The following is a 27,459-nucleotide window of genomic DNA, read 5'->3' as shown; positions in this document are numbered from 1 at the left end:
ACTGTGTTCTGTGAGACCAAGTCTGGAAGAACACCTGTTTACAATGATGTTTACAGTCAATGTCAATGAAATTTTTTATTGTACACACAATTGAAAGTTTTAACACTGATGTAGTTCCAGTAGTATATAGTTTGAGGAATACGCTAGTATATATATATTCACCTATCAATAATGAAAAAAGACATAAGACACTTCATAATCTACATCCTAAAGGAACATATAAAGTGGTCCCTGATTGGCTTCTGTTATATATACTTATGGTGCGCTGGGCTCAGAGTCTGCTGTGTCAACAAGGGCTCCTGTGGGGAAGCTGGAACTCCCCCGTGTTCGTTAGAAAGCCGTTCTCCATACCGAAGAACCGCTGCAGCGTGGTCTTATTACGATTTACAAAAAATAATGCTAGTTTGGGGGGGTACTGGAAGTAATTCATTAAATTAAAATATCTTCAGGCTTCACAATCAAAATATAGGCTGTTAAGGACTGCATTAAAAAGAATAGGGCTTTGTCCTTGTCCCATGGCACAAAGGCAGCAGTGGCTGGTTTGTGGGTCACATGACCAGAGCAGCCATACAGGCTGGCTGTGCAGCACATCGCTTTGCTCTCACCAGCCAGACAGGTCACATGGGCAGACGAATACCGTCTGTCACCATGGCAATCTGCAATGTAAGAACGGTGCACTGCTAGAAATGTTCTTAAAAAGCATTGAAAAGACACATTAGAGACAATTAAGAATGCTGTGTAAAGAAGTCTATGGTGTGTCTTCCCGTTGTTTTCCCTCTCTCCTTTTCCTCATTCACACCTCCTGAGACATCTTCTCTCTCTGTCTGCGCAGCTTAACAAAAGCTTGCGCCTCGCGGTCGTCCTTCCTGGTCTCCAGCAGTTTCAGGATAGCGTCCGCTGGGAACAGACAGATCTCTGTTACACTCTCTGTTATTCAGACACATCTGAATATATTCACATATATGCTTTGTGTTTGGGTTCAAGTGATTTATTCTGGTTCAGCACTAACACAGGCAGATGTGTTTATTGGTACTCCAGTGTAAGGGGAAGTCATAATTACATTACTTATGATGAACTGACTTGTTCAGCCTGTAGAAAAGTGGAGACTACTGCTGTGTCCAAGGGGTAAGAGGAGAGGAGTGGCGTACCATTGGGTTTAGGGTGCATGAGGGGCAGTCGGATCTGAGCGGAGGAGGTACGATTCTGCTGGTCTTGGGGTCCCCCGCCACCCACCCCTGGCACGGCCCGCAGGGACAGGAAGGCCTCGCCCTCAAAGTCGTCGCTGCGGAGGGTGTCATGGTCCAGCACCGTCACCACCAGGGACGCCCCTGCCGCATTGCACTGCTCTGCTGACACCAGGCTGTCAGGGAGGAAGTTAAAAGCAGGTGCCGTCATTAACATCCTTCAGGATTAGCAATGACATTCTCTGTGCTCTAACATTCCAGTCACATTTTGTTAAGAGGTATTTATATTTTTTGTATATTCTCATGAAAAGCTGCAAGCTGTAAGCCAGTAATGGTGTTGGAGTGGAGTTGCTGTGAAAGGCTGGAAGGGGTGTCCTTGTGCCGGGCTGGTGGACTGACGTACAAGTCAAAGGCCTCCTCAAAGAGCGGGTTGAGTTCACGCTTCTTGATCTGTGTGCAGCGGGTCTCCACCTCAGGGAACAGGTATCTCGGTTCCAGGGAGAGCTGAACAAACGGGTCACTGGAGCCTGATGGATACAGATGAAATCAAATCAGTAAATACTGACTGCTCCTGACTGCCCTCTACTGCCCGGCTTAGTTATAGTTCACACCATGGAGATAAAATATATTGCCTAACAACACACTAAACACACAAAGAAAATATGGTAACGCACCCAATGCATGCAATTCACAAAAGTCTCCAAAGGATCTCCAGAAGAATCATAAGACACACATTAACCTCAGGTGCTGTACATGAGTATCATGTATTTAGATACCACAACAACAACAGCAACAGCAGGAATAGCTATAAATATGCTTTTCCTCCCTTCTCACCATTGGAGTCCATGGGGAGGAGGTTGACAGCATTGAGGACCTCTATGTGGAGCCGCTGGTCTGACCTGCTATAGGAGCCAATCAAAGTGACTGCTCCATACTTCTCTCCACTATACACCTTCTGTAAAAGAACAGCAGAGTCGGCCTCACAGTATTCTGTCAGGCAACGGCACCCTTTTGTGGTTTGATGAGACGTCTCCCATTGTCTCCCTCTTACCTGTTCCAACACCTTTCCTTCCAGAAACTTCTCAATCAGCTGCTTGCTGTTTAGAGAGTTCTGCACCAAGTGAGCATTTAGCCTCTGAGAAGCAGGGAGGAGTGGGATGAGGAAAGTGAAGGAACACTCAGTTATTCACATATGTACTGCATTTTCAAATGCCTGGTGAAGAATGTCCAAGATATACTCTTATTCTTAAATATCCTTAAAAGAACTGTCACACAGAGCTTCACAGATCTTTATATAAGCCATATTAATTAATTGCTCCTGACAGGATGAGAGAAATGCAGAAACATAAATGTATAAAAAACCGAATGCATAAAATGCGCTTTCGGTTCAGTCTTGGCAACCAAAGTTAAAAACTGCCTAATCTCTTTATGGAACTGTTCCACAAAATTAAACCAACTGCAGAGAAAATGTAACATTCTGGAATAAGAGCAGGTATTAATAGCAGAATCAGGTGAAAGCAGACACAGGATCCAGGATAAAGCAGGTCCTGTGTTATAGCCAGTGACTGAGCTTCTGTAATGTTTAGTGTAATGTTCGCCATTCTACCATCAAAAACATCCTTTTCACTTCTTCTCTTCTTATGCGCTCTCCACTTCCCATTCTGAAAGGTCACAAGTGGGGACCTATGAGCTGTGGGGCACCGCCACCTCACCTTGTACTCATCGGTGTGAAGTGTGTCCAGCGGCAAGCCGTTCCCCTCGGCGTGGAAGCTTTGCTCCAAACACTATAATCAGCATACAACAGAACATCAGCGCTCCATCCATCCACACACAGTCACATACTTACACAGCCACAACGAAAACAGCCTCGTATCCAATGCAAACAAAAGAAGAAAACAAAAATGAAAGACCGCTACTGCTTGGGCTGTTTTTCTTTTGGGAGCATCAGCCAGTGTGGGAGGTAAATAGAGAGAGGGAAAAGAGGGAGTAGGAAGGGGAGAAAGGAAGAGAGATACAGAAGGAACAAAGTAGAGCAAGGCCACAAGGAGGAGGGAGAAAGAGAGAAAGGAGAACAGTGGGAAAGATAAGGGGAGGCCGAGAAAGAGAGAAGGGAGACTGAATTGCTTCCTGTAATAATGGAAGCACTAACCTGCAGTGTGTAGTGCAGTTTCTGATAGAACTGCATCACCCCACTCTGCTGGCGAGATACTTGGTCCAGGACCTGAACAGAGCTGGTCCACAGCACGGCCAACATGCTGGACAGAACAGGCAGGGAACAAATGAGGGAAGAGGCATTGGCACACTGCCTACCATACACACCTACTTGTCAGATGCCAGAGGACACTGACTGACCAGCCAATAGACAATGACACGCACTGGTGCACCTGTACCTGTTGAAATTTTCCTGGACCAGGTTCTCGTTCATATACTGCAGCTCTTTCTCCAGATAGCGCATTAAAGGAACCACCGCCTGGCACACAACAATCAGAGTAAGGGTGAAAGAGAGCAGCCATTAACATTCACACTTAGACATCTTCACCTTGTTTAATATCTTGCGGTGCATGCAATCATTCTAATTCTGAGCCATATTGTGGTATTGATGGTGCGTGCGGCTACATCACAAGGATACTTGAGAAAAAAAAAATGCATGACATGCAATGCAATTAATTGTCTGAATGCTGCTGTCAGTTCTGCAGGAATAAGGTTTATACAGGGTGTGTAGCTTATACATTTCCCACAGAATCTGCAGCACAGTCTACAATAGTGCACTGACAGTGGCTACCACACGATTTCTTACATCTTCAGTGGACCGGCTGGCGGACCTCTGCTGACTGGCCATGTTGAGCACATGCTTCTCAATGTCTGCTCGCATCTGAGGGAGAAAGGGGACACAAACATACCAGTCCCTTCAGGAAAGACATTAAGGGGCCCAAGAGGCATTTCCTCAAAGGTTGTGAATTGTAAAAAAAACAACTTTTTAATGGATTTCAAAAAATGCATTAAATTCATATGCTAGGTTTAGGAGGTCAACTCAAATTTGTGGACTTTCTGGTTAAGGGGGGTTATTGCTTTCTGCAGTCCCTGAATTGTACCTTCTTCCCCAGCGTCTCCAAGGCAGAACGGATCTCTCGGGTTAAAACCCCCTGTGTGTGCTGCAGCTGGGAAGGCAAAGTGTTGTGGAACTGGCCCTCTCCAATCACGCTGCTCGTGCGACTGCGTAGCTCTGCCCAGTTGAGCTGCTGAGGAAGTCTGTTCAGCACAGTGCGGAGGTGTTCCAGATCATTCACCACCACGCACAGCTAGAAAAAGAGGGTGAGACAGCTTATAAAAAACCTCTCCTGAAACTGGATATAATTAAATCCCTTGATGCACTTTACAGTTTCATGCTGCTGACACAGCACGCTGATATTTCTGAGAGCGTTTTTGTAGCTGTGCTAATAATATGGGTCCAGAACAGCTTGGAATAACATCGGAAATGGAAATGTCCCACTTGCCCCATTCATCCTGCTCACCTTGTTGACAGAGCTGCCATGGTCTGAGTTTTCGGACAGGGCCTGCACCCGTTGCTTTAGCATGTGACAATATGTCACTGCAATCTTACAGATGTCCTGAAAAGGTGCAAGCAGAGTGCCGGGTGTTAGCCTCTGATTCAGGTACTCCTGGACTAACAGTACAGTGCAGCATTAGCAGTAACAGCCATATTGAAGCCATGATAGCCATGAAACCCGAGTCCCAGGGTACCTCAGTGAGTTTGACCATGAGCATGAAGCCTTCCTCTGGGTCTGGCCAGCTAAGCTGCTCCCACAGCTGACAGATGGGGTGCAGACAGGCAGCCAGGTCCACCGCAGAAGTGCTGTGCTTGACGGGAACTGTGCCATCCAGCAGGGGCTTCAGCTACACGGGAGACCGAAAGGAGGGAGTGCAGAGATGGAGAAAGCGATGAAGAGGATACACAGTATAACAAAGTGGAAGATACAAGGCAGAGAAGAACCGAGGTGATGCAGGTTAGAGTGAAGGGGCAGACCTGGTCCACCTGCACAGCCCTCTGGACTCTCTCCAGGGTGGTGTTGTAGGCCTTGCTCAACCAGAAGGGCAGGGACTCACGGAACCACGCGTGGAAGTTTGCCAGCTTAAGCACGTTTTCCCTGCAAATAACAACCGCAACAACAAAAGCAGCCCCTTTATCGCCTCCGTCAAAACAGCGATAAAATCATTCTGTGTTCAAAGCTGCCATGGGATTTTATTACATTTCCATTTTCACCTCGACTACTATCAGCATTCAAAGGCAAATTGCTGTTTTCACATTTACTGAACCGAAGACTGATTGCTGTGATAAATGTCACCGTGAACTGTGACTAACCTTTTCTGCAGGAAAGCTTTTTGCTTGTGAATGGCCTGCAAGCTGAGGTACAGCTTGAACAGGCTGTTGGCTGTCTCCTGCTCCATCTGGCTCTCGACTCTGCCCAGAGTGTCCTTCACCTCAACAGCCACCTGTACACGGGAAGAAAGAGGGAACAAAACACAGTGGCAGACAGAAAGAGCTGGAGCCATCTTTATCTCAGCCATTTAAATGTAGCTTATCAGGTAAATAGTCACAGAGCTGTTTTTGACAATGTATGCATCTGTGCCACTCACCAAAGAGTCCAGCTCATGGTAGACTATGGTGAACACATCCACTTGCACAGCGCTGGAGGAAGAAACAGGAGACAGACGCTCATGGTGACGAGGCAGGGAAAACTCCCACAGTAATACTGCTGACAAGACAGATGGGTTGAAATGTGTGATTCTCACCTGACAAAAACCTTGTTCCATACGTCCTTACTGAGCCTGACATCATCTTGCACCTCTCCTATTAGCCTGCAGAGGGCGCCCACTGTCTCTGACACATTCTTAGGAGGGAGGGCCGAGGGTCCAGAGAGAGAAAATGCAGGTATAAGGAGAGCAGTAAGAAGTCAGAATGGAATGCTAAAAGCATGTGGAAACATGGCTTGTGTACGATCAGCCGCTCTCTTTACCTTCTTCATGGGCTGGTGGAGACCCTTTTTGAGGCTGAACCACTCTCGTGTGCCCCCCTACAGTAAAACAACACACAGCACACATGCCTTCAGTATTCCCTCCCTCTCTAAACTGTACATGCATACAGAATTGGGCCTTTTCTATGATCTATCTAATCTTACTGAATGTGCTCTCTCTCTCTAGCTTGTTTTTTTCTACCTTTGTCTCTCTCATCACCCTGAAAGGGTATGAAATCAAAAACAGCAACGACAGTCTTCAAGAAGTACATATCACTGACCAGCACAGCATCAGTAACCTCTTGATGTAGGTCAAATTGGGCTGGATTCAGGTTCTGAAAGGCCCGTGTCTTGCAGATCTGGACCAGAACCCTTATCACAGAAAGAAAAAGTAATGGAACATCAGCCAATTATTAGTTTATTCTTCATAGGAAGGTATGACATCATCACATATACACAAACACAAAGTTATGAGTATTTGGACAGTGACATAATTTTTGTTGTTCTCTGTACTCCATCACATTGGATTTGAATTACAGCCCTTTTTATACATAGTCCCCACATTTTAGGGACTACCATAAATCGAAGGCTACACCTATCCTCTGTAGTACAGAACCAAAACAACAATTATGTCACTGTCCAAATACTTATGGACTGAGCTATACATGACAGCATATATGCGTGCCGGGAGACGCTTTTGCACATTTTCACCTGAGGAGAGTGTGAAGACGTGGGGTAGCGCTGGGGGTTGGGGGGAAGATGTCTCTGTACTTGGACACCAGACACAGGCCGTACTGCAGGAAGTCATGCAGAGAGTCCCCCAGTTCCTGTTTCTGCACACATAAGAACACACAAACCCAGACGGTTATGCTGTACACTGCCACACGCTTATTAAACAAGAAAAAACGAAATAGTTCATGTTTACATGGCCCCAATTACAATAACTACATATATAGTACATGTATTTCAAATGTATTAGGCCGCCTGTGTTTTTTTCTTGTTGTTTTTTTTTTTACTTTAGGTAGAAAAGAACTAGAGCTAACCCTAACCCAAACCCTTCCTGTATTTGTGGTGCAGCTTTATGCTGGTTTCTCTTGATAGACAACACAAGATATTTGTCTTTCCGATCTTCTGTTAAAGTTCTGCTGATCGGCCAGAACTTTCTGAGTGTGTACTGAACACTGAACCTGCAAATAACTCCTTCTTTGCTATATTTCTTACAACTTTAGTGCCTATTTTACTTGCGCTACAGGCTAAAGTTATTAGGGTACCTGGGGTTTTAAAAAAACTTAAGGTAGCAATTTAATTATCTCTCAACCTCCCTCCCACCCCTCCGCCTCCCATTTTGCAAAATAATTAATTTAATTGTAATAAAAGCCAAAGGTGGCTATTTCAAGGAAAGTAATGTCTAAGATTACTTTTATATAAAACTTATCATTTTGTGTTATTGTAGGTAGAAATAAAATAAAAATGTATGTAATTTGTATGTGGTTTGTTATCCAATAAATGTGCATATGTAAACTGAATTCTTCTCTACCTAAAGTTAAAAAATAAACAAAAACTACAGGTGGTCTAATACTTTTGGCATGTTCTCTATATTTTTACAACCAACATTTATCCTCTGTTTTGATATTTTCTCTAAATTTGAATCACCCAGTCATAGTTGTAGGCATAGAACCTCTAGCCACATTTAACACTACTAAGGATTAGATTCCAGTCCATGGGGCAAAAAGCATCAGTGCACAAATGTATTTGTTAGACATCCCACCCAGAAGGCCATGATAATCAAAACTGTAATAATTATAAATACAGGTTCTGGTTAAATAGAAGCAACTGATGACCAGTCCAGTATTAGTCAGACCAACATCAAAAAATTACCTGCTGATAAGGGAGTTCCTGTTGGCCCCAATGGTACTCTATACTTGTGAGCTGCTGAAACAGTACTGTAGAGTCCAGCTCTAAACTCTGGTACAGTTTACTGTACACCACCCACTTCCTGCACAGACACACACCCAAACACACACAAGCCTCAGAAACGTAAGGGTAATAGCTGAATACGGACAAGCAAATTAAAAAAGACATTCACAAAGCATAGCAGTATTACAATGTGCAATAATTATCAACATCATCAGACACATTTTTATCAACAGACACATTTATTAAGTATCCCCATTACTGATCCGAATGTTTTCAACGTGGTTTTTTGTGAGTGTGAAGGAGACTTACGACAAGTCTTGCAGGAAAGGTGAGAGGTCATTCTGTGTAGCATACAGCTCCAGCAGGGTCTGACCCTCCCGACACAGTTCTCCCTTCCAGGTGCCACTACCCTGCTGAAGGACAGAGAGAAAATATATTTATTTTTTAAGTTCCACTGCATTGACTGCACTGGTTTACAGTCCTCTGAAAATGACAGATATTACCACGCTGGTCTTGAGAGGATACAGCAGACCTGACTGCTGTAATCTTTATGGGAAGGCTTGGGCTGAAGCCTACCTGCTGCTTGGAGATGTGTGCCTGGACAAACTGCAGCAGGATGCCACAGTAGTTAATATAGGAGGAGCGACCGGCACTCAGGGTCTCGTCTCTCTGTCACAAAGAAACATTCTGTTCCACGAGACATTCAATATACAGGAAGAGCCATGGTGAAACAGAAAAAGTGTGAAATGTGTGCAAAAGGGAAGTTTGCTCGGTTCATATGGCATCGTTACAGCTTTCTGTAATTCTCAGAACACGTGCTTGTTGTGAGACATGTCGATCATCACTCAATGCAACCAGTGCTTAGACTCAAATGCATCTGGACCCAAAATCAAGCTTTGATTGTATATTGTAAAAAGGATAACTACAGTGATACAAAAGCTCATGTTGGCAAGTTAAGTGTGTTGAACTGCCCCCTTGTTCCATAATAACTTGATGGAACAACCCCACTCCCATCCATAGCACTATAACCTCCAATAAAAGGTTAATCTCCTAATCCCCATTGATAAAGGCTTGTGCACTCACATCAACACAGTCTGTCAAAGAGAATGTGCGTGGACCCTTGGTTATATATGCAATCACTGGAGTTTCTGACCTCTTTGTGGATGAACTTGAACTGTAAGTGACATTTTCCTCTGTCAGGGTACGTTTCTGTCCGTGGCTCCAGTATGTACCAGCAGTCCTCTGTACAATGCAGATCCTGGGCAGAGAAGAACATTATACAAACATGCATAGGATGCAGATTCTGGGACCTTATGCTTCTTAGCAAATGTATATATATATAACTAAGGAGCTGCTATATTAGTCTATACTTCTGACACAAAAAGCACTTTTTTTTCATATGGACATGCTTCAAATTATCACAGAGAACAAGCTAACTTTCTTGCACGTGCACGTGCTCACACACACACGCACAGAAATAAAATATTATATATTATTATATTAGTTTATTATTATATATATTATATTATATATATTATTATATTAATCAGATATTACTATTGTAAAAAATATGATGTAGAAGAATTAGGCTCTCAGTACAGAGGAGAAATGTTCATAAACAGAAAACATAATGTCAGTACTAGGATAACATATTTTGAAGACAGATGCATTTTCCATTTTAATTACAATAAAAGGAGAAGACCTGACAAGCTCACACAGAGGCCATACATTATTTTGCTTATTCTACATGCTATGTTTTGATCTTGGACCATAAGCTGACTGACAGCAACAGAACATTTACATAATACATTTGTTATACAAAAAATGTGCTATGTTGATTTTATGTGATGCACGACTGATTCTCTTGCAGTACCTTCAGGTTGAGCACAACATTTCCCAGGAAATCATCCTGGCCCCTGTCCTTCTTTGCCTCTTTGATCATCCTACAGCACAGACAGACATTGTAAAGTGGAAGCATTACACTTTATAAAATAGTACTGCATCTCTTAACACTCATATCTAATTACAGAAAAGCATTTAGAGAAAGGGAGGTAAAGGTTGAAGGTCAGAGACATAATGAGACACTAAAAGAGAATGAGGGAGAGAAACAGTGCACCTCTTAAATCCCTGGAAGTTGGTCTTCATCTCTTCCAGCTTCTGGCCTAAGGACAACTCCTCATCCTTATCCCTAGAGGACCGGGCATGTGAATAACAACATTGTACTATTACATATGCAATCAAATGCATATTCACATATTATCAGTGTCTGGCGTAAATAGGCAGTCAGAATTCCCCTGCATACAGAAACTGAAAAAACAAAAACCACAAATGATAAGAATGACTGAGGAACTAAGCAGTGGACACATTGAGCAGGATGGAGTGGGGAGGACAGAAAGAGATAAAAGGAAAGGTTATAAGTGGAGGAGAGAAGCTAAAGGAGATAGGATGACAAATCAAGAATATGACAGCGCAATGTCAAGTGGGAAAGAGGGGAAAAAACCTGTAAGAGGAAATGGTCACATTTGGTCAGCAGTAGCTCACCACATTTCCATATTGAAGGTTCCACTTTCACAGTCTTTGAATTCCCTGTAAAATAAAACATTGAAAATAAAACGTAAATGCAATTATACATACTGCCATGATACATAAAAAACACAAAAAAATATCATCAAGCACATATGTTTACTGGAGGTATAAAAATGAAGCAAGCAGCGGAAAAAGTGCATTTTTCCAGTGGATGAAACAGACTGCACCCATACAGAGGAAGAAAATACCCTCACATCACAAAAACAAACATGGACCAGTCACATTAAATTAGCAAAATTACTTTAAGATGCTGCACAACACCAAATACGGCTATAACGTGTGATCATTCACCAGTTTATAACGTGTGATCATCCACAGATAACTACTCTGTCTTAACAAGAAAATAAGTCACAAGCTGAAAGCCACAAAGTGAAGAGCAGGCAGACTCACATTATGAAAGTCTGGTTCCAAACGGGGTTGATGGTCTGCTTCTTGATATCCGTTTGATAGATCTCCTCGGCTGGCACCACACCTGTAATCACTGCTTTCCTGGGCTTCGGCTGTGAGCTGCTTCTTTTGCCCCCCTTCTTCTCATGCACAATGGTTAGCAGGCAGTAAGGGTCACTGAAGCCTGACGCAGACATTAAGGAGAATTAGGATGTTCTCTTCCTCTGGTGAATTGGTCAAATGGAATTATCAAAACTGTCAAGTGAGATATACAGACGACTAGAAACGTACCACTAACATCTTTTCCCAGAATGCCCCTAGCCTCCTTCACAGTGACCATCAGACAGTACACTGGAGCCTGAAAGAAGGACAATAGAACAATCAGGAAACTCGTACAGAGGACTAATACATGCTGACTATGGTGTGGATTTAGTCAATTTGTGTTTTTAAAGTAAATAATACTTTCAGTTTTGCTCTTGAGAAACACAGTTTGTCAATTTTTTTCAGCATTTTTGTTAGTTAGTTTATTTTTTTTCTTCTCACCTCCGTGTCCTGCACTTTGTCCAACAAGTTTAAGTGTTCTGTCTCTGTCAGGGAGAAAGCCTACCATTGGAGAGAAAGGAGTCTGCAATGAGCAGCATAAGAGGACAGCGTGTGGAAATGTGGTGAAATGAGTATAGGTGGTTTGCATACTCTTTCAATGAACAACATGAGGAGGAAACTTGTTTCTATGTACATTGTTTATGTAGAGTAGATGAGGCTGCTTCAATGCTTACCTCCCTAATGTACTGATGGAGCTGACTCTCGTCAAACACCTCCTCAGCAACTGGTTTGCCCAGTTTGTGTGCAATCGTATACAGCAATTCTTTATACAGAGGCATTAACTGGAAGGGAGACAATAAGACTGCAGTATCCAACCCCAATAAGGAAAAAAAGAAACAAAACAATCATGAAAAGACAAGCCAAAGTTGGGGGTTGTTAAGTGTTTTACCTCCTGCTCTTTATGCCTTTTCTCTCTTTCCTCTGGATTCTCATCATCTTTGAAGCCCTGTGTGACAGACATACCAAGACAGATGAGCTGAAAAAATGACTTTAAAAACTATATCCCTACTGAAGAGAAACCAAAAATTTTCAGAAAGAGAATGAGTGCTCTTTACCCTGAAAACACAATGTAGATGTTTTGCTTCCTCAACATTTCATCCATCTTAATGATGAGATCAACTTACCCTCTTGTCCTTTTGCCTCCTCGTCTTCCCCAGTTTACGAGTATGACCTGGAGAGCCTTGCTGAAGTGGAGGGAAGGGAGAGAAAGAAGCCTTGCAGTTCTCTTTCACAAAATAATGAATTGTATTTCCAAAGATTGTGGAGGTTGAACACAATATGAAGATGACTGCTAAATGTACCTGTCTCAGATTGCGCTTTGAATGTCCCCAATCTGAAGACTGAGCCTGCGTGGGATGCAGTGGGTGTCATAATCATAAATTATTCACTCCAAAAGTCCGTTTATTATATTACTAACAGTACATTCGTCTATCTGAGATATCCGTCACTCAAACACACATGCACACGCATGCACACACAGACAAAGACATGCATACACACACATATGCACAGGCACTCAGATGGGCTACAGAACCAAGCTTCTGTAAATTACTTCCTCATTGTCAACTGGAGAAAGTGGGGACAGACGATCACAAGTCCAGTTCCACCCCTGACCTTCTTAAAAATTAAGAGATGAGACACAGTATCCTCGCACACTCCACACCTCAGGAAGGTCCCCCAAGACATCTGATTATCTCACAGTACGATAAACCTCCCTTTCGGGACCTCATCAGAAACAATAGTGTCTTGAAACCCTTGAGCACTGCCACCTAAACAATAAACCAAGACATCGATGTGCATATGACTGGAATTAAAATGGCAGAGAACACAGGACGATCTTCATTTGTTATGGTCAGGAACTCCGTAAAAATAATTCTGGAATGGCTGTTAAGTTTTCATTTCATATTATGCAGATAACTTTCTAAAAAAAATTTTAAGACCAGGGTGGTGACAGCCATGTTCATATACAGTACATACGCATATGCACACTTGCCTGGTCCTGTGGAAGAGGAGCCAAAGTATCCTCTGATGTGGGGAACCCATCCTGAACTGGCACCATGGTTCTGTGTGTAAACCAGGTTTCTATGTCGAATGCTATTTGTAAAAAATCTTATAGTTTAAACACCCCTGAGCACAGTCAGATACTTAGCACTATTGAGCAGGAGCAGGAAGTAACAGTTTCCTGTTACAGAGAGGCAGTAACTGTGACGGTTTCTACCAACAGCCCAACTCTCTCATTTGCTCATAGCGTCAACCTTCTTGGTCAATCCGTCTCTCATGTTTATGCTTGTCTCAGGCCTCAGTATTACTATATTTCCATCCAAATTCAATGCACCTTACTCGTGCCATTTCTTTCTCGGTCACCTTTAATCATCGGCCTTCCTTGCCTGTCTGCTGTGTCAAAATATTTTATTCTCAGTCCCCTGTGCTTTCAGATTAATCACTGAATTGTTTCAGCACCACAAAGCACCATGTATCCTTTATCTTGTTAACTCTGCAGTATTTTAACAGGGAAACTGGACCATACTGTGAGTGTGCATATTACCATTGTGGTAAATATGAGAGAAAGAAGTGTAGCTAGGGTAAACAGAATCAGAGGTTGCAGGGTTGAAGAGATCCAGGAAAATCATTAATCTGGTAAGAATTGGAATCTGTCGAATTACTCTTGCGTACTAGTGTTCACCTCCGTATACATTTGTGAGAAAATCAAGTTCATTCACCAGAATGCTCAGACTGAGAGAGAATTTCACTACTGCAAACTTTAAAAATAAAAGGCTTTCCATTCACTTGTCTAATTGCCTTTATTCCTGATTGTTATTTAAACAATGCCAATAACATTCATTGTTCTTGTGAACAAGGAGAAATACTTAGCAGTGGTTTCATAAGAAATTCAGCTTCAAATCCTTATTGTTTCTCACTGATTTCAATCAAAATATAGTCACATGAAAATACACATATTTGCTGATATTATTGCTACAGTCTAGAGAAAATGTTATTTAGTACAGTTACTCACGTTTTCCTTAATAAACAGGCTAAATGTGAGTACAGAAAATATGACTCAATATAAAATTGAGGAACATGACACATGATCACTGTGTGGTAATATTCACTTTATAGACTTACATAGCAGCCAAACAAGGGTGTGTGACACCCTTGTGCCAGTGATCGTTCAAATGGAATGCTATTTCCTAATATTTCATCTTCATATAAAGGTTTAATTAACAGTGATTCAGCCATTCTCAAAAGTTTAATTAACAGTGACTTTCTTATCTTTGCTTGCCTTTACAGAGTCTCCAGGGGCTTGAACGCCAGTCAAGGCACTTGAGCAAGTACCTGCATCATGGATACATGTGCGATTCCTTGTCATTTTGGCTTACAATAACACCGATCAGTTGGCATTAGAATACACATACCTGACCAGAGTCCAGGTATAGTTCTGGTTAATAATAGTTGTCTTCAATGGAAACATGGCAAGTTACCTGGAGCTGTTGGTTATTTCTGTGCAATACGCGTATATATGTCCATGACTACAACTCCTTGGATGCTGGCTGGTCCCTGCATGTACTATTGGCCCTGATCGGCCCCCTTCTTGTCATGGCCAAAGTACGTTCACATTGTGCCTATCCTCAGCTCACTCCATTGGTTACCAATTGTTATTTGTAAAGTTAGGCATCTGGCGCCACCCTGTGTATTGGGCCTCCAAAACGATAGGTACAAACATAACAATTCTCATTACTATAATAACAAGTGCGTATGTGTTAAAGCAAACGACTAACGTTACATAAATAATAAGGTGAAAACGATGACTGTCTAATAACAATCAAGTAGGTTCTTGTGAGAAAATTCGATTTGGTCCAAACTGACGTCAGGAATGGTGACGCGTCATCCGGGAAGCGCAGGTGCATTTAGCAACAGGGAGAGTGACAAGTTGTGAAACCAGACTCGGAGATCAGTGGCATCTGAAATATTGAGAGTTATTGTGTCTATAATATCTAAGCGCAAGCCGCCATGGCGCTCAACAAGAATAATACACCATCGGGAGGGGTCATCATTAACAATAGCGAAAGGTAAGTTAGTTCGCTACCTAGCTGGTGCTAGCTAACGCGTTAGCTATCATAGGTGAGAATGTACTGGTATTCACATGCATCGGATGAAAGTAGATTCCTTGCATATTCAACCAGTAAATATCTTGTCTATCTAATGTTAACTTGGACTGACTGATATATTTGATAAATATATAGTTGTATGTATCACATCACGGCAGTGTGCCCATTCTCACTGCAAAGTTACGTTCATGAACATGCTGCAGACTACTGATGCCGTTACGTTAACGTTTGTCTAGCTACAAACCTTGGTAACGCTGACTAGCTAGGTTACTAAATATTGCTAGATGCTTGGGATCTGCAGCAACGTAAAAAAAAACTAGTTACGTCGCTTTTTGCTTAGCTTTACGTAGAGCATATTCGGCCTAATTAGCTCGTCGTAGCCAACGTTAGCAAGCCAGGCGTTGTAATTGTGCACCAGGTGTGTTGTGTGTAGCATCAAATGTTGGCTAACAAGCCAGCGAGAATCCCTTTTGACAACGACTAGTAGTAGCTAACGTTGTAAATTTCATCAGAAAGTGGGCCTCCGCAGTATATAATGAATTGTATACTAGGCGCTGTATGCTTTGCAGGTTTTGTAACTTTCCCGAACATTCTGGTGTTGAGGTGGATTAGTTCTTTTCAAATCCGTTTCCCATGAACCCAATGTCGTTAGCTAAAAGACGCAACAGAAGCACGAAGCCAGCATTAGCTGTCTTTTTAGGCAGGTTATACACAGGGTTACTTGCTAACTCGCTAATCTAACTATGTTAAGCAAACACTGTGTCTGGTGTGCAAAATAAATATTGGAAGTGACCGGAGCGGTTTGTTTATTTCTCAGAACAGAAGTATAGATTCCACCTGAATTGTTGGTACTAGTCGAGCAAAAGGAGAGAGAACAAAAGTAAGCTATCATAGCTAAAGTGACATCTTTTAGCTGACCACACGAACACAAGGCCATATGTATTGAGTGATGTAGGCTGATCAACTCTGGTCAAAATTCCAGCTATGACTAGCTGGGATTCCAGGCTGGTTTTAGCTGGCCTGTGGCTGGTCAGATCTGGTTGAGCTGGTAGAGTAAGCTGGTTGCGAAATTGGTGGACTAGCTGAACAGGTGGTCGACCAGCTAAACTAGCTTGAAGTGTGGAAAACACAGCTTACACCAGCTTGACTATAGTACTGGTTAATATATATCGTCTAATGCTGGAACAATTACAGTTACTTGATAAATTTAAGTAAATGTTACAGGTTCTGGACCAACTAACACCAGCTAGAAGTGTCAAAAACACATCTTAAACCAGCTTGACCATTTTAGGCTGGTTTAAACAGGGATTTTCAGTAGTCTAGAGTGCTGGTTAATGTAAGTAGTCTAATGTTTGAACAATTATAGTTACTTAATAAATTTGAATAAATATTATAGTATTACTATGGTGGAATTACTGAATTTATAGGTGATACGGTCAGTTTATTAACAAACACTCATGTCATAAAGTTTAAAGCAATGCTTTAGACTGCATGTTTGTACCTTAGATTTAGTAATACTTACTGATTTGCAAGTCCATTCACTGCTTCAGAATATTGCGTAATCTAATGCTCTGCTGACCTTGCTTCCACCTTATATGGATATCATTATAATTGCCTTGTTTCCTGCTTAATGATGTTTTTTTTGTTGAGAAATATTAGCAGTGCCTTTCAGTTTATCATTAGCTTACAAGTGTAGTCCACAGCCTTCCTAATGACCCATGTATCTGTTCCCTCAGTGTGCTGATGACATATGAAAATGTGGAGCTAGTCTTCTGTGAGGCAGATGGCCTTCCAGAGACATTCAGAAAGAGTAAGAAGGGAAGTGTCTACCTGACCCCATACCGGGTAAGGAGCAGGGATGAGGGGATCGTGCTGTGTATATGAACAGACATGGTACAAAATAAGTGTGGTTTGTGAAGTAAGAAGGTTCCACTGTTTTATGGCTGTGGCTTAGAGATTTCCATTAAGAGAAGATAACTGGGAAAATAGCCGTCCTCTTCACGCTCCAAGTTTGGTCTATTAATGCTTTTCTACACGAGTCATACCAGGTAAAGTCAGGGGCCTTGTGTAGATATATCTGTACTTTTTAACGCAACATGTATGATGTGTTCTCATCTAAGTTTTTCCTTGTATTACAGTTTATTGGGTTGCTCATGTTTTTTATTCTTACTTGGTCTGATGTAATTTCCCCTCCCGGTAAATTATGAAACTTCATACACACTTATACGGCTGATATCTTATGTTTTTAAACTACGGCAGCCTCAGCAACGCACGAGACTGGCAAGCTGTGCGCTGCCGTGAAACTGGGGCTGCTGTGGGCCCTGCTCTGAGCCAACGTGATATCATGTTTCTGCAGCTTATCTTTCTGGCCAAGGGACGGGAACCACTGCAGTCCTTCATGATGCCTTTCTATTTGATGAAGAATTGTGAGGTGAAGCAGCCAGTGCTGGGAGCCAACTACATCAAGGGCACAGTGAGCGCGGAGCCTGGGGGTATGTTGTGCATTATAGAGGGGTAGACTTAATTAACACACACAATAAGTGGCACAATTTAATGTGAAAACTTAATCAAAATCAGTTTTGAGCTGCAGCTCAGTCATCTTATGAGGGAAGTGACCTGGTGCGAGGGAATGTGGGGCAGAGATGGATGTTGGATGCCTCCCTTTCCCTGTTTCCCCACACATACACCCAGAAAAAGGCTCCAAAACATTCCTAATCTACGAGGAATTTTTCTCTCTTGTGCTCATGTCTTATGTTTGTCACAAGCTACTGTTATTATATTCATGGTTGTTATCTTTCTCAGGTGGCTGGGAGGGCTCTGCTGCCTTCAAGTTGGTCTTCATATCTGGGGGTGCCATTGAGTTTGGTCAGTGCATGCTGCAGGTTGCTGCTCAAGGTAGGAACTCTAGGGCAGTGTCTTGTGGGCATCTGAAGATAAGAGACCTTGACACTATTGTTAATATGGATGTGTTCACACCTCCCTGTCTTCCTCAGGGGCAGTGAATGAATGATCCCCATAGCAGACAACACCTTGTAGTGGTTCTGCCATTAATAGCTATGCATGTTTCTGCAGTCGGTAGTTCCTTTTTCAAGTTCGTTATCCAGTAGCTTCTTTTTTATGTTCCTTTTTCAAGCAAAATGTAGCTGCAGCTAGTGTTATATTTAGTTGCTCCTTTGCCATAAAACAAAGAGTGTCAAAAATTCTGCTACAAATTTCAGGATAAAAGGATCTTTGCTTCTGGCTGCTAGGCTTGAATAAAATGTCACAGCTGCAGTCTTAGTCTATATGAATAATTTATACATGTTCTGTGTCAATATTGTCATTGCGCTATATCTCAGATAACACAGTTGCTAATTTGAGCACCCATGGTGTCACCTTGTGCCAGTATGTAAAATGCATTTTTATTTCTAATGAAGTCAAAACTCAAAGTTCAGAGTTGTTAGGAAAAGCACTTCTTTGGGTTCATTGTCTCTTCAGAATTGTGAAAGAATATCAATAATTCACACTGTATGAATTTGTTGGTGCTATGTTAGTACATATTGTTTTGATGGTGTGGTTAAATATTGAAGTAATGATGCATCAGTCGTATGCTGTGGTGATCTTTAGATGGTACAGTATGTTGGCTATTTGATGGGTGGTGTGTTTGTCTGGGTTTGTGTTGGGAGAGTAGAGCTGATGTTTCAGTTTGTTTTGTTTCAGAATTTGTGTTTAGTGTTGATGTAGCCATGGTGTGTTGTGCTGAAGGATTTTATTATCAGTTGGATATGTATTGATGGTGTGTTTAATGTGCTGATATTCTTTCAATGTCTCCTCCTCTGTAGCTTCCAGAGGGCAGCCGGTGACTGCAGGTTTTGGTTGCCCCTACATGGCCAATGGAGCGTATGCTTACCCCCCTCCACCCCCTGCTAATGGCATGTACCCTGCTGGACCTCCACCTGGGTATTCCTACCCTGCACCTCAACCTACAGGTCTGCTTGTTATTCAATTTGAGTGTGGCATGACATCATTGAGGAATGGATCCCACGTATAGTACTTACATGATTAACATTTTTTGCTCAGATATCCAAATATCTGGTTAAAAGCCCAGCAGAATGTGGTAGACAAATATGTATACATTTCTGGTTTTCATCAGTTTATATCAGGGCTTGAAAACAAAAACCTGCATCAGCTGTTTTTATTTATTTTTTGTTATTGCTGCTGACTGCTGATGATACTACCCGTGACACCAATTCTGCTAGTAGCTTGCCAGCTAGTTGGCTACTCACGCCACAGTGGGACAGCAGCGCTTTTAGTTTATTGATGGCCGAGTAGGACCTTGTCTGGAAGCTGGGATTCTGGGACAGCCTATTGTGACTGCTTTTGGTAGGTGGAAGTCGAGGAAGATGTTTGAGGCTGACTCATTTTATTTATACTGTGGTGGTATTTTGCGTAGCCTAAAATTATGCGTTTTCTGTGCCTTTTGTTTTCTTACTGAGTAGGCCAGTCAGTGCATGTTACTGCAACACGTTCAGGCACCAGCTGAGTGGTATCATTTCATTTTTAATGTTGTGCTACTGTGTAAGTTATCTCAGTGGAATTATTAGTGCAAATGATGTTGATTATTATCTCTCAACATGGATAATGTTGATGTTACCGTTCACTTATGTTCAAGTCAATTGTTGGATGCTATAAACCCTGTATTTCAGTGACCCTTGTAGCTGTTGCTACCCTACACCTTTTTAATGTCTGGAGTTGATTAGATTATTTGCTTGTGCAGCTGTGAGTGATTTGAGATTTTCGTCTCCTCCAATGGGATTTCCCCATTCATTTCCCAATATCAAAGCAACATTCAATATTCTTACCAGTTCAGAAATGTTATGTTGCAGGAGGAACAAAAGAACAGAAACATTAAAATTCAAATTCTGCTTGGAGTGAACGGGTAGAAAAAGATTTCGTTTTCAACCCTGGTTTATTTATATAAAAGTTTGACTTGCTTGGCACTATATTGTACATGTATGTCCTGTTTATCTGCTCGTGACATCATGTGTAATTTTCAGAGTAAAATGTAATGTTTGGATGTCTTTGTGTACTACTCTGTTAAGAACCACTTCTGCCACCCATTTCACTTGTTAATGGAATGCTACCTGTCATCAGCAGATGGGTTCTACCCTGCCCCTCCCACCTTTGACAGCCCAGCGGCCTACATGCCCCCACCACCCTACTCTGCACCACTGGGGCAGGCCCCCCAGGACCCTGACCTGCCTAGGTCTGCTGCAGGTATGGGAAACGAAGACGTATTGATGCAAACCTGTGAGAAGGTTTTGTGGTTTTTGCCTGTGCTGAACTCTCTTTCTCTCTCTCCCAGCGGAGGCAAAAGCTGCTGAGGCAGCAGCCAGTGCAAGCTGTGCTGCAGCCCCTCCCACTCATGTGTATCTGCCACAGGTGAGCATTCTGCCCAAAGCCCAATAAACCACTTCTCACTCCTATGCACTGTACTCCCAGTCTCTGTTCTAATGAACCTGTTACTTCCAGTCTTTCTCTTTGAAAAGTACACTAGACCACAACTGCCTTGTAAACTGATGGGATTCTCAGGTTCATCCATCCTTTTTGCTTTACAATAAATAAATAAAAATAAAATTATTGACTTAGTGGCTATTCATAGCTTTGAGTTACTGCATGTGTGGATTCTTTAGGAGCATATATGTGTTCCTCACTGTGTTTGTACTGAGTTTGCTTTGTTGTTTGGTAGCAGCGAGAAGTGGCAGGACCAGAGGTGGTCAGTACAGGCAGTGACAGTGAGCACAGCTCAGACTGTGAGACAGGGCCAGGCCGAACTCCGTAGGCCATAACTGTGCAGGTGCAATCCAGCTCCATATGGAGACAGTACTCAGCTCAGGTGCATCATATCTCTAAGACATAAAATTACTCAAGTATACAATTACTTTGCATTTGATGGCCTGAAGCAAAATGTGCTTTCCAGGAAATGTTCAAGGAGACTACTTGAGTTTAGGATGAGAACTAAAAGACTTTCAGTAAGAAGTCTTGTACCGGTGCTTTTACTGATATTTGCCTTTTGAAAGCCAAATGTTAGAAGTAATACAGAATATGTACTGGTACTATCTCAGTAGCTGTAGTGGCTGTATTTGGAATGAAATGAATGCTACTCCTTTTCATTATGAATTGCACCTTACCAATATAACTAATTATATATGTTGCTAATGCCTATAGTAGTGTTCCTACTCTGAATACAGTAACTGAATATTCAGCACTGAATATGCAGCACTATTTCATAGATTGCAGGTGCAAATAAATGTTTTGCCAAAGACAATAAAGTGGATGTTTATGTTTATTTATCTGTAGGACAAACCGCCTCCCTATTCCCCCCCGGATGACAAGAAGACCCAGTAGAGGTTCTGGATTGCAGCTTTCACCTGCCACGGCCTGTACCTCACGGTCTTTTTCTCCTCCTTTAACTTGGCTGTCGGGTGTTCTGTACCGTCCCCTGTCCTCAGCAGTCTCGTACCATCCCTCCTCATCTTGGGTCGCATTATTGCTACATTCACCTCTCTCATCTACTGGCCACAGCTGGCACAGGAGGTATAGGATACTGATCAGCATAGGTTTGAGTTGACAGTGTTACTTTTCAGCGTCTCGTTAGAGAAAATCATTTGTGTTTTGGATTTTGGATTTGATGTGGGTGGTTTGGTGTGAGAGACGGTAGGTAGAACCTGGGAACGATCCTGCCATTTCTGGCAAGGTCTGAATTTGTATATAAAAGTATTGTGCAGGGATGCATTTCCTGGACGGATACTGCAGTTTATGGATGCATGAGACTGCTAGGCTTTATGATGATCCCTGACTTAAATGGATGTATTAAAAATAATTATTTTCCCTTACTTTTTTTGCAGTGTTCAGGGCATTTTGAGACTGTTTTATTGTTTGGAAAGATTAGCTCTTCTCATCTTGAAAAAAAAGGAAAAGGGGTCAGGAAAGGGAGAGAGTGTAAGCTGTAAAGGCAGTATGTTGGTGCATCAGGTATGGAAAGGGACCAGTTGGGCAGTATGTTGGTACCTTAGGTTTGGAAAGGGACCAGAGATGAATAGACATCTCAAGGGATCACCTCCTCTGTCCTCAGATGCTCTCCCAGATGGGAACTGAATTGAAATGAATGGCACACTTTTAGGAATGTGTATGTGTGTGAATGTATCGCCTTTGTGATGACTACGTAGATCAAACCCACATAATCACTCCCCATTTTTTGTTTCCCCCACCCTAGACTTCATCCATTTCACTACATAAGTGTGTTAAACGCATCCCTGCTCGCACACTCGCCAGTCAGTCCCCTTTGCCTGCCACTAACTTTTCTTTTACTGCAGTGTGAACTGACTTGTTTGAAGGCACTTTGTATATCTTCTCAGCTGAGCACCTTATTGAGTCTGTAGCCTGTTTCCCCTCTAACTGGCAAAAAGCAGTTGGCTGTTCCTTGCAGTTGGCTAGTCCTGCACTTTCAAAATTGCTATGCACCATTCCCTTCTTGTCTTTTCTTAACTGTGTGTAAAAAAAGTATGCTATTTATTTAAATTTCACTAATTTATGCTTTAACTTAAACGGAAAATGACGAGATGAGAAGCATGGTTTAAATTGTGAAACTTGTACTGTGCATATAATTGGATTTTAATAAACTGAATTTGTGTGCATTGTTTTCATGTACTTATTTATTTCTCTCTCCAGCCCTGGCAATATTATCCCAGAATATTCCAATAGTTAGTCTGATTGCTTCAATCAGACGACCTAATCAGATTGGATTTGAACAGGATATTGTCAAGTAAATCGCCTCAATGATGTGGTTCATCAGAACAGTTCTAGCAAGTTGAATGGTCTGCAGCTCATGCTGAAGAAGGGCTTGTGCAAATTCATGTACAATGTCCAAAACGCTCCTGTCCCAGGTCCAGTCAGCAGTTTCCACAGGGTCCATAGTGTGCTTTTACATTTCCTCTTGGCTCAGTCAAAGCATCATGCAAGATGACCATGCTGATATCTGTACCTTAAGTTGTGAAAATCCAACGATCTCGGCACTACAGACAAGAAAGGAGGGGTCTCTAACATGGAAGGTATGCCTTCGGCACTAAAGAGCAGTGACATCTTTGCACCACTGGTTCTTTTATACTTAAGAAGGATAAGTTTCTCTTAGGTATGTACCGAGTTCTATTTATGCCACAACCTTCACGCTATAAGAAAGGGAGAGAAGACCACGGGGGAGAATTTCAAACGCGGGTGCTGAGGCCGGCTGCTCTGGGTTTTGTCACGGAGGGCAGAGGGTCACGCTTACTCCCTCTCCGATCCAGCAGGCAGGGAAGAGCTCCTGGGAGAAGGCGCAGTGGAAGGCGTGCAGGCGGGCCTGGCCGTCGCCGTAGTAGGTGAGCGTCCCGGCCTCGTAGTCCAGCAGCATGCCGATGCGGTGCTGCTGGGGCTGCCCGGCCACCGCCTCCTTCCTGCCGTTGTGCCAGGCGCTCAGCTGCCTCTCATCCAGCTGCAGGCTCCAGGACAGCTCGTTCATGCCCACCATGCAGCGCTTGCCCTTCTCTTTGCGGGGGATGCCCTGGTAGGTCACCCCCAGGTAGGCCCAAGGCTTGGACACCTCCACCTCCCAGTAGTGTTGCCCGTGGGTGAAGCCCTGGAAGCACAGCACCTGCCAGGTGGTGTCGAACCTTGCCTCGTGGGCGTGGACAGGGCGGGGGGCCGAGGTGAGGTGCTCTGCTCGCCGGTTTCCCTGAGACAGCTGCAGGTTAGCGTTGGCTGTGCGAGGGTCAAAGGTCAGCGCACAGTGAACTGTAAAAAGAGAGGACGCATTGTTTTCAATGATGACATTAAATTAACATTCTGAGCATAGCTGGTGCCTGTTGCAGAAATGCTAATTTTCCTTAGTGGTGGACCCAAGGAAGGCTTATGTTTTTGCAAATCTTCCTTCCCAAAAACACAGACCATGCACTTGTGAGCTGGTAAATGGTAAATGGACTGCATTTATATAGCGCTTTTATCCAAAGCGCTTTACAATTGATGCCAACTGATGCCAGCTGGGTGTTTGGAACCAGAATTAACCTTTTGCAATGTGGTTGGCCCCTTACCATGGCTTAAGTGACCTAAATAGTGTTCCCCACATATTAATGTCCTCCATTTTTCACATCATACAATTAAAAATGCCTGATTTAGAAGTGCTTAAAAATGGCCATATCATTGTAACAAATAAGTCATGGATGAACAAAAATAACGCTGTAGTGAATCGTCAGTAGTGAGAACAGTAAGTGAGGTTTACCCCTTCACATGAGGTTATGCACTTTGTTCTAAAGCATTTTGGATAAAATTCACCAGTTTGTTAAATGCATTTACCACATTTTAGAAAATGAATACGGAAGGAATGATTATGCAGTCGATAATACTTCCCAACCAATGTGTTATACTGCAATGCACCAAACCCATGATCTGCAATAGTAGTAAAATAACACCTACATGCACTGAGGCCCTCTTTGGCAGCTGGGTAACAAGGGGTGGCAGGGCTTGGGACTACTGCCAACACAGGACGCTTGTCCTGGGGAGAACCTAGGACAGCGAGCCCGAATGAGAGTGGCAGAAACAAACAATTAGAGTGGAAAACTGGGCACAGAGAGATAGTTATCCAATGCACAAATCGCAGATCTACAGAAGCATGTAACACACCACGACACAATCCATTCACCCAACCTTGTTTGTCCTGCCCAACAGTTGCATTTATTGCTTTCTCCAAGTCCTCCAACACCAGCTTGGAAATTCGAGACAGCACCTCTGTGACTGCACTGAGTTTGTCCTGCAGGTTCGTGTTGACATTCACAGAGGTTTCTTTCATCTGTGGGACCTCAACAAACCTCGATTCCTGCATAGATGGAAGAGACATTATGACACCGTTCTGGTACATCTCCATCTCTGCTTCTCAGGATATTTTCTTTCTCCATCATCTCTGCTAACCTGAATAAATTGGATGTCAGGCATGGCATTCAGGGCAGCTATTTGCCCCTGGGTCTCCCTCAGTCGCTGAGCCCTGTCCTCTAGTGTGGCAAGCTGGGCCTCTGCTTGGGTGAGAGCAGTCTGTCTCTCCTGCTCAATGAAGTTCATCATACACTCCTGTTTCTCTGCTAGCACCTTCACAAGTTGTGCGAATTTTGCGTTCATCCACAGGGAGGTCTGCTGCAGGGACACCTGGTGGGAGTGACGAAATGAAGGAGAGGCACGTCACGTCAGAGGGTCATGGGTAATCGGAGGTAGACTGCTTTCTTCTGCAGTGAACACTCTCTTCCTGATACTTTCCTTCATGCTTCACACTTTCCATCTCCCTGTCATTATACTGTTGTTCTTTCTTGCTGGAACATTGATGGACGGAAAGGGCAGAGGCCCAGGGCAGACACAACCAGTAGAGTATCTTAACATTTTTTTAAATGTTTGCACACAACACATTAAAACAGAAGGTTAAAATGGCAGGCAGGCAGGCAGAATACCTACGTGTAGGCCTTCCAAATCACTCTGCACTCTTGAATGTTACAAGGCAGCTATGTGGAGCCCTCACCCTGGTCAGTCAGCTTGCAGTATGATTGTGCATGTGGAGTTGGCTTCCAGTCATGGTTTTCTACTCTACATTCAAGACTCCAAGCTATGCACGAAGGCTCGGTTCTCATTATTTTCTTAAGCAACTGTGATGAGCGGTGGATGAGGTGAAATAGCCTGTTTACCTTAGATTTGGCAATGTTCTCTGTCAGCTCTGTGATGCTTTTCTCTGTGTCCTCCATGTGCTTCTCCACCTCTCCACTCTTTCTCCTTAGACCTTCCTGCCAAACAACAGATCACAACTGTGATCAGTCACGTTTAATCAGATTGCATTTACCTCTTTACTACTGTCTGCATTTCTTAGTGTATCACACTGCTTCAAAGATCAACAATACAGCGCAAATTACAAAACAGTGAATAGCAATGAGGTACTTGCCTCTCGTTTTTCCCTTTCAACCTCCACCAGAACTTTATCGTGCTTGTCGCACTCCCTGATTGCGCATTCATAGCACACACACTTGTTGTCGTTTGTGCAGTAGATAACAAGGGGCTTCGTGTGTCGGTCACAAACCGCTTCTGGTGGGACTGTGTTGCTCTGCCTAGACACCGGGATGGCGCCTCTGGTCTCAACACAATGTGCTGCTGTCTCCGTCAGAAGAGACAGTGACACGTTTCGTTTTAAGATTGGCCTCGGGTTGAACGTCTCATTGCATATTGGACACTGTATGTCAAGGCCACCTTCAGCCTTTGTGTCCCAGTGAACAGTGATGCAGTTCAGGCAGAAAGTGTGACCGCAAGGGATGGTGACTGGGACATTGAATCGTTCAAAGCAGATGACACAGCTGAGGTTTGAAGATTCCATACCTCAGTCTAACTTGTTACACGTTTCCCTGACCTAAACGACAAAAACCGACACAATTTTCAGTTAACTACAGCAACGTTAAACATACATCTAAACACAACAATGACAATAATTAATAGAGACAGGTATTTTCAAGGGACACCTGTATTGGAAACGATCTTCCCTGAACAAAATAGCCTACACAAGGCCTTCGGCGTTCCAATATAAATATTAAGATTTTGTGTATATAGCGAGATAGATGTCACGTCTATTAGACTAGTGCACATTAATAATGAATGGTTTATCGTCTCTCCAATCGATCAGAATGACAAAAGTAACCTAGTTCGCTAGCTAGCTAGTTAATTTATCTTCCAGTATTTCATTCAATTTAGATTCCGGCTACAGGTTCAGCAAGAAATAAGATATCGTGTTAGCAACAAAACGCCAAGAACAGCTCGCGTTTAATTCATTTCGTTTAAAGCAACTGACCTTAGAACTTGCATTCGGAAACGACATCGATAGCTATCTAGCTAGTTAGCTAACCTTACAATACTACTAAGAGATGTCTCTCCATGCCTGACTGGTACAAATCGTCACAAATTGTCCAACATTCAAACGGGTATCAAACTAATAGTGATAGTGCACACCACTGTACCTACAGAGATCTGTTGTGAACCATATGAGACTTATGAATTATTCTTCCCCGGAACCGAATATTGACAGGGTACCTACTGTAGTATCTCGTTTGAAATGACGGACTGCACCCAAATGTA

The 27,459-nt window shown here is 42.9% G+C and overlaps 3 protein-coding genes across 7 annotated transcripts; 1 reads left to right on the top strand and 2 right to left on the bottom strand.

Annotated features, from left to right (window-relative positions):
* Positions 1-56: 56 nt before the first annotated feature.
* unc13d (unc-13 homolog D (C. elegans)) lies at positions 57-13,379 on the bottom strand. Its single transcript, XM_035405000.1, has 34 exons — positions 13,182-13,379; positions 12,490-12,534; positions 12,313-12,372; positions 12,078-12,134; positions 11,863-11,970; positions 11,630-11,689; positions 11,378-11,444; positions 11,090-11,270; positions 10,655-10,699; positions 10,230-10,301; positions 9,987-10,056; positions 9,267-9,371; positions 8,690-8,782; positions 8,423-8,526; positions 8,075-8,192; positions 6,908-7,029; positions 6,478-6,568; positions 6,200-6,256; positions 5,976-6,073; positions 5,820-5,871; positions 5,545-5,675; positions 5,209-5,329; positions 4,926-5,078; positions 4,697-4,792; positions 4,277-4,483; positions 3,982-4,056; positions 3,575-3,654; positions 3,334-3,439; positions 2,897-2,968; positions 2,236-2,319; positions 2,019-2,139; positions 1,588-1,711; positions 1,149-1,360; positions 57-897 (listed from the first exon to the last, which is right to left on the bottom strand). Exons 1-34 carry the CDS (start codon positions 13,245-13,247, stop codon positions 794-796), a joined length of 3,357 nt encoding a protein of 1,118 aa, XP_035260891.1. The 5' UTR covers positions 13,248-13,379; the 3' UTR covers positions 57-793.
* A 1,558-nt stretch (positions 13,380-14,937) lies between these two features.
* wbp2 (WW domain binding protein 2) lies at positions 14,938-22,975 on the top strand. 2 transcript variants are annotated; one of them, XM_035405013.1, is made up of 8 exons: positions 14,938-15,255; positions 17,031-17,139; positions 17,651-17,786; positions 18,097-18,189; positions 19,116-19,262; positions 20,428-20,550; positions 20,639-20,715; positions 21,634-22,975. In XM_035405013.1, exons 1-8 carry the CDS (start codon positions 15,197-15,199, stop codon positions 21,679-21,681), a joined length of 792 nt encoding a protein of 263 aa, XP_035260904.1. In that variant the 5' UTR covers positions 14,938-15,196; the 3' UTR covers positions 21,682-22,975. The 2 variants fall into 2 exon arrangements, with proteins under 2 accessions (XP_035260904.1, XP_035260905.1); XM_035405014.1 differs by having other exon boundaries at positions 14,943-15,255; positions 20,431-20,550.
* trim65 (tripartite motif containing 65) lies at positions 22,859-27,456 on the bottom strand. Of its 4 annotated transcripts, none has more exons than XM_035405006.1 (7): positions 27,419-27,456; positions 26,282-26,740; positions 26,031-26,126; positions 25,273-25,503; positions 25,012-25,180; positions 24,781-24,870; positions 22,859-24,102 (listed from the first exon to the last, which is right to left on the bottom strand). In XM_035405006.1, the coding sequence occupies exons 2-7, from the start codon at positions 26,705-26,707 to the stop codon at positions 23,576-23,578; spliced, it is 1,539 nt and encodes a 512-aa protein (XP_035260897.1). In that variant the 5' UTR covers positions 26,708-26,740; positions 27,419-27,456; the 3' UTR covers positions 22,859-23,575. The 4 variants fall into 4 exon arrangements, with proteins under 4 accessions (XP_035260897.1, XP_035260896.1, XP_035260895.1 ...); XM_035405005.1 differs by having other exon boundaries at positions 27,342-27,445; XM_035405004.1 differs by having other exon boundaries at positions 27,176-27,439.
* Positions 27,457-27,459: the final 3 nt, after the last annotated feature.

This window comes from Anguilla anguilla, chromosome 2 (assembly GCF_013347855.1).
Source record: "Anguilla anguilla isolate fAngAng1 chromosome 2, fAngAng1.pri, whole genome shotgun sequence".
In the NCBI taxonomy this organism is placed as follows: domain Eukaryota; kingdom Metazoa; phylum Chordata; class Actinopteri; order Anguilliformes; family Anguillidae; genus Anguilla; species Anguilla anguilla.
The sequence above is the reverse complement of the archived record's forward strand: the minus strand, read 5'-3'. Positions and strand labels throughout refer to the sequence as shown.

Excerpts from the sequence above, each read along its gene's own strand:
- unc13d (XM_035405000.1), bottom strand. The coding sequence starts at position 13,247 with ATGGTGCCAGTTCAGGATGGGTTCCCCACATCAGAGGATACTTTGGCT. Across the intron at positions 11,971-12,077 it reads AAAGGCATAAAGAGCAGGAG|TTAATGCCTCTGTATAAAGA; the intron begins GTAAAACACTTA and ends TCTCCCTTCCAG. Across the intron at positions 10,302-10,654 it reads ACCTTCAATATGGAAATGTG|GGATAAGGATGAGGAGTTGT; the intron begins GTGAGCTACTGC and ends CCGGTCCTCTAG.
- wbp2 (XM_035405013.1), top strand. The coding sequence starts at position 15,197 with ATGGCGCTCAACAAGAATAATACACCATCGGGAGGGGTCATCATTAAC. Across the intron at positions 20,551-20,638 it reads CCTGCCTAGGTCTGCTGCAG|CGGAGGCAAAAGCTGCTGAG; the intron begins GTATGGGAAACG and ends TCTCTCTCCCAG. Across the intron at positions 20,716-21,633 it reads CTCATGTGTATCTGCCACAG|GACAAACCGCCTCCCTATTC; the intron begins GTGAGCATTCTG and ends ATTTATCTGTAG.
- trim65 (XM_035405006.1), bottom strand. The coding sequence starts at position 26,707 with ATGGAATCTTCAAACCTCAGCTGTGTCATCTGCTTTGAACGATTCAAT. Across the intron at positions 26,127-26,281 it reads TTGAAAGGGAAAAACGAGAG|GAAGGTCTAAGGAGAAAGAG; the intron begins GCAAGTACCTCA and ends GTTGTTTGGCAG. Across the intron at positions 24,871-25,011 it reads TGTTGGGCAGGACAAACAAG|GTTCTCCCCAGGACAAGCGT; the intron begins GTTGGGTGAATG and ends TCGCTGTCCTAG.